A 9615-nucleotide genomic window follows, 5' to 3' on the forward strand; every position below is an offset into this window, starting at 1 on the left:
ATGAACAGGGTTGAAAGATCAGCTGTTGTAAAATAAATAAATAAGATAATGATTGATTTCTGACCATGACTCCAACAATTGCTATCTAGACAAGGTGTTCTAGATCTTAATGTTTAAGTCATTTGTCTCATCATGTCTTCTTAACCGCTTTATCCATTTCAGGGTCACTGTGAGGGGACACAATGGATGAAGGCAGGTCCCCCCTGCATGGGCCAGTTCATCCCAGGGCCCTATTTGAGCATATGCGGGTTCAGTACCTTGCTCAGGGGTACCTGGGCAGTGCTCTGAAGGTGTTCTGGCACCTTTCCCTACTACCAGAACACCTTCCTTGTTTTGTCTGCCCCGGGGTTTGAACCAAGAGCCCAGTTCCCAACAGATTGGGCTCCCACCAACCACTGAGTTTGTAAAATTGTAAAATGCCAAGTACAGAAAATGGTCTATAAAGAACTGATAACTGGTTAGATGCTATTGTGCTCTGTTATCATGGTAACTGTCAACACAGCTGATCCTCTTGATAAGAAAGCACTTAAAGTATACTGGCTGTCAGGGCCTCTCGATGGGAAAACAATCTGCCGAAGAGGCCGACTGTAAAAACACAGTTTTAAATTTAGAAACGTGACATGCAAAACTGAAATGCAGTGACAGATCCACATCCTGCTTTTCTTTCAGAAGTGGATGATGTGATGTTTATCTGTGCGTAACGAGGGAAATCTACATTCACTTATAAACAGCGTACTTATTGTCCATAGCTTTTGTAATAATAATTGACATTTCATGATGGAGATATGACTTTTCAAACAAAATAAAATGCATCAGCAACTTGAACTCTCTTGTCTTGGGGCCACTCCCTTTTGCAGAGATGGAGATTTCTTCAATATGAACCAACATTGGGTTGGTTTCTGTTTCTTGCTGGTTATTGATTCTTTCTTTTGTTCTTTTTTATTAAGCCCTCACCAGGAGACAGCAACGGGTCTATTTTACCAAATGAATTTGATTAAGGTGGTTTATGACTACAGTTCACTGTTGTAAGTGCTTCGTTTCAAGTGTTTCCCACCAATCAAAGAAAAGCTTGATTAGAGAACAATCTTTTTTTTAATCTTTAATAGTTACTTATGATACAATGAATAAAACAAATATGCATTACAAAGGAATTTAAAGCTTTTATTAAAACAAAGAGGCAAAATAAACATATATATATATATACAGTATATATATATATGTACATTACAGATTAAAAACTGGATTCGTAATTCTGTAAATTGTGCCCATAATTCTAATACATTATAGCAGCATCAGACAAACTTTTCACTCCAGTCTTTTCCTCAAAGCTGCTGATGGTGAATCTGGTTTATGTGCAAAGGAAAAACAAAAGTCAACGTTGGCTTCAATGAAGAGAGAGAAAAGTAGATATTTTCAGCAGAAATCACAACAATAACTTACATTGAAGCATGATATGGCCTCCTGTAAGGCTTCAGTCTGTTGGCTTGATGGGAACTTCCGTTTTAATCAGCGATGTTATGTCTGTGGACAGATTTGATAATATTTGCCATTTGTCTGCGAGCATTTCCACTCAATAAAGAACACCGACCACTTACCTTCAAAATTGATAAAGATGATGAGGTCATCATTCTTAAGGTAGTTGCGACGTCTCAGATCAAAGTGCTTGACGAAGTTCCTCCAGCCCCAGGACATACCTCTGTAGCACTGACAGGAAGGATCGTACGTTCCAACTTTTGATGGATTGTCCCACAACAACTTTCCATCTAATTCTAGAGGAATAAATATATCAGAAGAATTCTGATCAGTCATCATGTTAGTGACAGTGTAGTGCTGTACTTTTTTTTTCTCTCTTTGGTAACAAAACCTCACTCCTCATATCAGTTGTGAGACTGCGAGCTGTGGACATCCTCAGTTTGATGTCTGGGTCTTGATCCATCACCACCAGTGTTGCCTGCCTGTTTATGGCGGGCCACTGCAGCACTGCATCATTCTCTCCACTGGCCAAGTGAAAGTACAGTCCTGTATAGTTCCCCGTGTAATCAGTATAAGTGCTCAATGGCAGCACACGAACCCCGTAGCCGTAGCCTTCGGGGCTGTAGAAACGAGGGCTGTATAAGACTGTTTCGTTGGTGGCCATTTCCATGATCTTGGAGAAGTTCTGGATCCTCCACACGGCATTAGGACAGCGGGTCTCGGTCAGGCTGACGTCGTCGATGTAAATGCCCCCAGTGGATGCAGAGGGATCACCACGGACGGCTTGGAAAGCGTAACGAAACTTTACCCCAACTTCCATTGGGACATGGGCAATCTTCCATGTGTGGTCGGAGTCAGCTGAGCCACAAAGACAGCAAATGTCAGCTCATACTGTATAAACGTTGGATTTTTCTAACCCTAAACTCAACATTATAATATATTCCTGAAAAGCTATTAGTACAATTTTCGCTAAAGAAAACTCACTATAGTGTTTGGACATTGATGTGTCTTGTCATGTTTTATATTCAATATGTAAGTATTCTATATCTTTAGAAAAACCTTTAGCATTTAAATTGGAGATTTACTGACCAATGACAATACATATTGATAAAATATGTATACCGGTATATATAAAAATATACTGGACTAGAAATGTCCTCAAACGTCCAAGATTACCAGAGAAGGTGTGTATTTTCTTCATTCTACGAACGGTTCCTGTGCCATCGTCCATCTTGACCCAGATCACCAGCTTATCCTTTCGGCTTCCAGTCATCTTGTAGAAAAACTGAAGACACTGCAGCTTCCTCTTTGGGTAGAGGGTTCGGGATTCCAGCAGAGCAGATTCGCTAGGCTTTCCAGACATGGTACTGAAGTGCATGAAGAACCCAGCATCTATGCATTGAGACAAAATAACCTTGTCACTTCTACTCAATGGTTGAGGATTCAGAGTAGGCAGTATTGGAGACTCTTACCTTTGCATCTGCCCAGGAGTGTGTGATCTTCTGAGCCCACACTGCTCTTTCTGTGGACCCAGTCGGCATCATCAATGGAGGTCTGGATCATTCCACAGATGCTTGCAGTCTCAAAAGTACACTGATCCAGCAGGGTGAGTGGACCAGCTGAGGAGGTTAATGACAAAGATTTGACATGTTTTGCAAACAGAATCAATATCTTATTTTGTATTTGAAGCGTTAAGGATTGAAGTTTGGTGAGGTTACTGCCACAACTCCTACATACAGCAGTTGTACATGCGATTGAGTCTCAGGATGTCCATCTCACTGAAGTCAAGATATTGTCCAATAATGTTGTAGAACTCTGGGATTTTGGTGGTTATTGTGGGAATGGAGTCATTCTTGTTGAAAGAGAATGGCCTGTAGTGCATGATGGACTCGTAGTCGTACGGTGTGTTTTGGTCTGTGATGAAGTCGTCATTGTATTTATTGAAGTTGTGCCCAAGTCCTGTCACAAAGGAGTACCCACATTATCGTCACAGTGATTAAAAATGACCAGACAGACAGTGTTATAGTTCTTGCCAAAAACCCCACAAAAGATACAGAATGATTTTAAAAAGTTGATACCTGGTAAAACCTGATCCAACCAAATATCTACGTAGTCATCCCTGTCTGTACGGGACTGTTCGTGGTAAAAGCCCACAGCGTGCAGTAATTCATGCTCAATGACTGCTTTGTGGTCGCAGCCAGGCCCCAAAGACAAAATCTGTCCAGTTTGCTGGTCGCCAACACTGGAAAAACACCTGAAATAGAGGAAACGATAAAGGGACCTTCTGTTCACACCTCGATGTGTGTCAGTCATTGGATCCCCACATGAGCTCTTAGATATGCAAAGGCACAAATGCCGTAACCTGTATGCATCTAATGACATGAGACAACTTTTTCTGCAGCACTACAGCTTTGACCCCACTAGAGGTTAAAAAACCTCAGACTCCCCATCAGCTTTCACTGAAAATGCACGTACATGGTGCATTTCTATGTGTCTCCATATAATTACAGACCCAATAGGTATCCAGAGAAGGGGTCCTGTTGGAATGTGTGTATGAGCCATACCCATCTCTTTTTTCAAACTTGATGAAGGTCTTCTCTCCCTCATAAGGCTTAAAGTCAATACAGGACTTGAGCCGATACATTTCAAATGCCTGGTGGACGCACCCTTTAGCATTCAGATCTGAGGAGCAAAACCAAACAGTTCCGTTTTTTTTTTTAAAATCTTACATTATTTTATTTATTCACTGTCTATCTCATCCTGAAACAATTGTTTGTTTTTAATATGTAATATGTGTGAATATTAACATGCACTTACAATGTTTAAAATGAGCTTTGTGGATATTCAACACAACAACCCACCTAAATCATCACCAAGAATATAAGGAATTGGAAATTTCCATCTGTATTTGTGGTCAAGCAGAGCATTTCGTCCTTTCTGTGTCGTGGCAAAGACATTTAAAAAGCAGTTGTTATCATTTATTTAAACCCAATGACAAGCACAAACATTTATAGATATATATACAGCATGTAACTTACAGGGATTAAAATGTCACCTTCAAACAGCATGGCATTTGAACCTGCACAGGGACAAAGAATTCAATTAAGTCACCTATTTGATTAAAATGGTGTCTGAGTGCTGAATCACAGCTCACCCAGGTTCGAGAATGGGTTCTCATCTTCTCCATTCTCATAAACCTCTGTAACATAAACACGAACAGCTTAGTGTTTTCAACAACTTACAAATTAGTGTGACTTAATTTTAACATACCGTATGCCTTAGGCAACGGAGGGATCTAAAATTTTAAAAGGGACAAATCCATCACTGTCTCTGTCAGACATCATTATAATTTATTGGGAATGATAAATATTTGTTTACTTACAGCATGTGAGGTGGCCAGAGCCACAAGTCCCAACAACAAGAGCACTTTCCTCACCATCATGTTGAGTTTGAGAAAGTGACGTTTAATCGTCGCTTCAAAAACGAACACGATAATCAGCACAGTCCGTCGTAAAGTTAATGACCCACCATTAACTGACAGGGGGACTTTGCCTCTTCAGGGTTACTGATTGGTGAGCAGACCGTAGAAATTGTCTGAATCTGATTTTTTCCATCTTCTTCTTCTTACATATGTGTAACCATTATTGACCAAAGCACATTGCATTCACAAAAAAAAGCAAAAATGACAATTTAACTTTTTATTCAAACATATCCTGCACTCTAATAACAACAATGTGCTCCGTTAAAATGTGCTTCACTGTCTGTACTTGAAGAACTATTATTCAGCAAGCTCTTAAATTGGCTGGTATCCAACCACGTTGCTCCTTCAGCGATCATCACACTTGTGTGAGAAGCTTGTAGCACCTGGTGTGGACCCTTCCAGCCATTCCTTTTCCTGTTGCTCAGATCCTTCACCATGATCCAGTCACCTGGCACAATGTCATGCAGCGGTTTGGATGCAGGTGATGGGAGCTCTGCCTGAGTTAGGTCAGAAGACACATTTTTATAATGTTTATCTTCACAAACTGTAAAGCTGTTTTTGTTTTTGCATTCATAACAGTACGACAGTTCTCCCACTACAAAAACAATGATATTTTAATAAATTAAAACCACAAAATGTATTTCAAAAAGAGTCAATAATAACTCCTGAATAAGAACAATATCACGTACAAGCTCAACAAATATTGAATTGGTGTCACAAAAAAATATCTTTTGCTGTATAAAACCATGAAAATCTGCAAATTACCTCTGGAATTAGGTTTGGGAGTTGCCTTGGTAACGACACCTGCAATTCTTCCCTTTCTCTGGACTGTTGAGCTGGAACCTGCACTGTGCTCACCGCAGATTCCCTGTTTACATTTATTGCGTGGTACATAAAGTCAACTCCAGAAGGTAGTAATGACAACACAGATGCACCATTGTGCGGAGTTGCATCTTTGGCATTATAGCGTGTGTCATCCAGATTGCGACGGTCCCTCCACCTCTCATTCAGATCTTTCTTTCTGAGGTCAAGCTTCACACCGGTTCTCGATTTTGGAACACATCTCCTCAGAAGGGGAAGAAGTTCTGGTTGGTTTCTTTGGAAGTTGGGGTGGAAATAATGATGAACGTTGTCTCTGTTTAAACGCTGGGATTTCCTGAAGCCATACAAATTTAGCTGGCGTGTAAAACTTGAGAATTTGGAGGTTTTGAAGCCATTTGAAGACAAGAACTCATTTTCTATTAAATTCCCATTGATGATGATTCCGTCTCCTTGGTGGTTCCAGGTGATGGTATTAATTTTGCTGTCATTGACCAATCGCCACAACTTTGTAGGGAATTTTTCATTCAGTGAAACTCCCAGTGTTTGCATTTTTGATCTGTAAAACAATAAAATGTTGCAATGAAAGAAAAGAAACATAAACTGTATAGATTTAAACTGCAAGATTTGACTTGTTTGGGGTGTTCTGTCGCCTCTTAGGTGCACATTATTTGTTTGATCAACTGTTTTCTTTGAAACATCAAAGAATCAAAGGCATCTTGTACATTCTTTAATCTTCAATGCACAGGCTCCTGTTTTTGGGAAACCTCTAGAATTTCGTCAGTTTTCCTGCTGCCTTTGATTCTTTGATGTTTCAAAGAAAACAGTTAATGAGGTTTGAAAATGAGGTTCAAACAATTAATGTGCACCTAAGAGGCGACAGAACACTCCAAACAAGTCAAATCTTGCAGTTTAAATCTGTACAGTATATGTTTCTCTTCTTTCATTGCAACATTTTATTGTTTTACAGATCAAAAATGCAAACACTGGGAGTTTCACTGAATGAAAAATTCCCTACAAAGTTGTGGCGATTGGTCAATGACAGCAAAATTAATACCATCATCTGGAACCACCAACCACCAAGGAGACGGGATCATCGTCAATGGGAATCTAATCGAAAATGAGTTCTTGTCTTCAAATGGCTTCAAAACCTCCAAATTCTCAAGTTTTACACGCCAGCTAAATTAGTATGGCTTCAGGAAATCCCAGCGTTTAAATAGAGACAACATTCATCATTATTTCCACCCCAACTTCCAAAGGAACCAACCGGAACTTCTTCCCCTTCTGAGATGTGTTCCAAAATCGAGAACCGGTGTGAAGCTTGACCTCAGAAAGAAAGATCTGAATGAGAGGTGGAGGGACCGTCGCAATCTGGATGACACACGCTATAATGCCAAAGATGCAACTCCGCACAATGGTGCATCTGTGTTGTCATTACTACCTTCTGGAGTTGACTTTATGTACCACACAATAAATGTAAACAGGGAATCTGCGGTGAACACAGTCCAGGTTCCAGCTCAACAGTCCAGAGAAAGGGAAGAATTGCAGGTGTCGTTACCAAGGCAACTCCCAAACCTAATTCCAGAGGTAATTTGCAGATTTTCATGGTTTTATACAGCAAAACATATTTCTTTAATATTTGTTGAGCTTGTATGTGATATTGTTCTTATTCAGGAGTTACTGTTGACTCTTTTTGAATTATATTTTGTGGTTTTAATTTATTGAAATATCCTTGTTTTTGTACAGGGAGAACTGTCATACTGTTATGAATGCAAAAACAAAAACGGCTTTACAGTTTGTGAAGATAAACATTATAAAAATGTGTCTTCTGACCTATCTCAGGCAGAGCTCCCATCACCTGCATCCAAACCGCTGCATGACATTGTGCCAGGTGACTGGATCGTGGTGAAGGATCTGAGCAACAGGAAAAGGAATGGCTGGAAGGGTCCACACCAGGTGCTACAAGCTTCTCACACAAGTGTGATGATCGCTGAAGGAGCAACGTGGTTGGATACCAGCCAATTTAAGAGCTTGCTGAATAATAGTTCTTCAAGTACAGACAGTGAAGCACATTTTAACGGAGCACATTGTTGTTATTAGAGTGCAGGATATGTTTGAATAAAAAGTTAAATTGTCATATTTTTTGCATTTTTTTGTGAATGCAGTGTGCTTTGGTCAATAATGGTTACACATATGTAAAAAGAAGAAGAAGAAGATGGAAAAAATTAGATTCAGACAATTTCTACAGTCTGCTCACCAATCAGTAACCCTGAAGAGGCAAAGTCCCCCTGTCAGTTAATGGTGGGTCATTAACTTACGAAGGGCCGAGTTGATTATTGTGAAACATTTGGATATATGAAAAAATGACTTTGTTTAAATGGTAAATTAAACACAGAAAGTTGTGCAAAATTGGAGCAGACAGGAGGGGCGGCAGAGAAGACAGCAACACAACATGACGGCAGACAGACATACACATGGAGAATTAGGACAAATGCCCTGTCCTCCTCCTTGTCCTCGCCAACCTCCAAGATCTCCCTGACCCATTCACTCAACCCGAGTTTGGCTGACTTAAAGCTTCCTGTTGTGTTGTGCTATAATCCAGGTGTGAACCTGGGGGTCGCTGCAGGCATGTGTGTGTGATGAGAAGAGAAGGGGAAGAAAATTTTTAAAAAGAAGGGGAAATTATATTTTTTTAAAAGAAGCGCATGTACTGAGGCACAGAGAAGTCTCCGGCTTGTTATTTTAATTCCTCAATACTGAACACGGCATTTTGGCCGTTTCCGTGCCCTTGCCTGCACCTTTCATGCCGTGCCCAGGTGAACCTGCTATTACTTTTACTAGGTGGCTGAAGATGTTCGAAAACTACATGCTAGTTATCGATGCTACGGGGGTCGCTGGCCTGATGCTGCGGGCGACACTTACGCTGCCACTGTGGAGGGACTGCAGAGGCACTTCGTCCAGCTAACGTGATAGCGGAGCGGCACAAGTTTCGTCCGAGACCGGACGAGACGGTAACCGAGTTAGTGGCTGCGCTTCGCCAACTCGCTGCTGCTTGTGAGCTTGGAGACATGGAGGATCAGATGCTTCGTGACCAAATGATAGAGCGCGTTGCCAATACACGCATAGGGGACAGACTGCTGCTGGAATCGGACCTCACCCTGGCTAAGGCTACTACGTTAGCCTTGCAGATCGAGACCGGACTACGCAACGCTGACGTCCTTTCGGACAACACGGCTACTGCGCGGGTGAGAGCCATACAGTCCCACCCACAGACGCGAATACTCTAAAGAGAAAATGCAAGTTATCGGACAATTCCATGCAACAGTAACACATGAAGGACATTCAGCTACATGCTCATTTATGGTTGTTGAGTCAGGTGCTGCTTTGCTTGGGTTAAACTTGTTTGTTGCTCTGCACACGTGTATTGAGGGTAACAAGGTTCTTCCTTCTGCAAAGTCAAATGTGTCCACTGATCCAGGATTAACAGCACCTGCTGCACCACCATTGATTGCTCCAGAGGCTCAGGTTCAAGAAGTTGGATGTGCAAACGGATTTGTGCACAAGCCACATGCCATTCCAGTCCAGCAGAAGCTGAGGAGGCTTCCTTTCACAGTAAGAGAGGCTGTTACTGAGGAGTTTTAGGACCTGCAAGACAGAGGCATCATCGAGCGCATTGATGCATCACCATGGCTCTCTCCCATTGTTGTTACCCAGAGACAAGGGGGAGGAAAACCTCGTATGCGTGTTGATTTGAGAGAGCCAAACAAATCAATTGTGTGTGACTGCTACCCCTGACCACACATAGACGGACTGCTAGCCAACCTGCGGGGGGCTGCTGTTGT

At 41.4% G+C, this 9615-nt stretch overlaps 1 protein-coding gene across 1 annotated transcript; it reads right to left on the reverse strand.

Moving 5' to 3' along the window:
* Positions 1–1141: 1141 nt before the first annotated feature.
* mep1a.1 (meprin A, alpha (PABA peptide hydrolase), tandem duplicate 1) lies at positions 1142–4983 on the reverse strand. Its single transcript, XM_029849983.1, has 14 exons — positions 4856–4983; positions 4744–4768; positions 4628–4672; positions 4512–4552; positions 4335–4410; positions 4038–4155; positions 3552–3727; positions 3211–3432; positions 2946–3092; positions 2650–2865; positions 1870–2331; positions 1596–1769; positions 1441–1521; positions 1142–1343 (listed from the first exon to the last, which is right to left on the reverse strand). The coding sequence occupies exons 1-13, from the start codon at positions 4913–4915 to the stop codon at positions 1472–1474; spliced, it is 1812 nt and encodes a 603-aa protein (XP_029705843.1). The 5' UTR covers positions 4916–4983; the 3' UTR covers positions 1142–1343; positions 1441–1471.
* Between the last annotated feature and the right edge of the window lie 4632 nt (positions 4984–9615).

This window comes from Takifugu rubripes, chromosome 16, assembly GCF_901000725.2.
Source record: "Takifugu rubripes chromosome 16, fTakRub1.2, whole genome shotgun sequence".
Classification (NCBI taxonomy): Eukaryota; Metazoa; Chordata; class Actinopteri; order Tetraodontiformes; family Tetraodontidae; genus Takifugu; species Takifugu rubripes.

What these genes read in the sequence shown, in the direction of transcription:
- mep1a.1 (XM_029849983.1), bottom strand. Translation starts at nt 4,915, where the DNA reads ATGATGGTGAGGAAAGTGCTCTTGTTGTTGGGACTTGTGGCTCTGGCC. An exon ending in GAACCCATTCTCGAACCTGG is followed by an intron (nt 4,553 to 4,627) that starts GTGAGCTGTGAT and finishes GTCCCTGTGCAG; the next exon opens with GTTCAAATGCCATGCTGTTT. An exon ending in CATCTTTATCAATTTTGAAG is followed by an intron (nt 1,522 to 1,595) that starts GTAAGTGGTCGG and finishes ATCTGTCCACAG; the next exon opens with ACATAACATCGCTGATTAAA.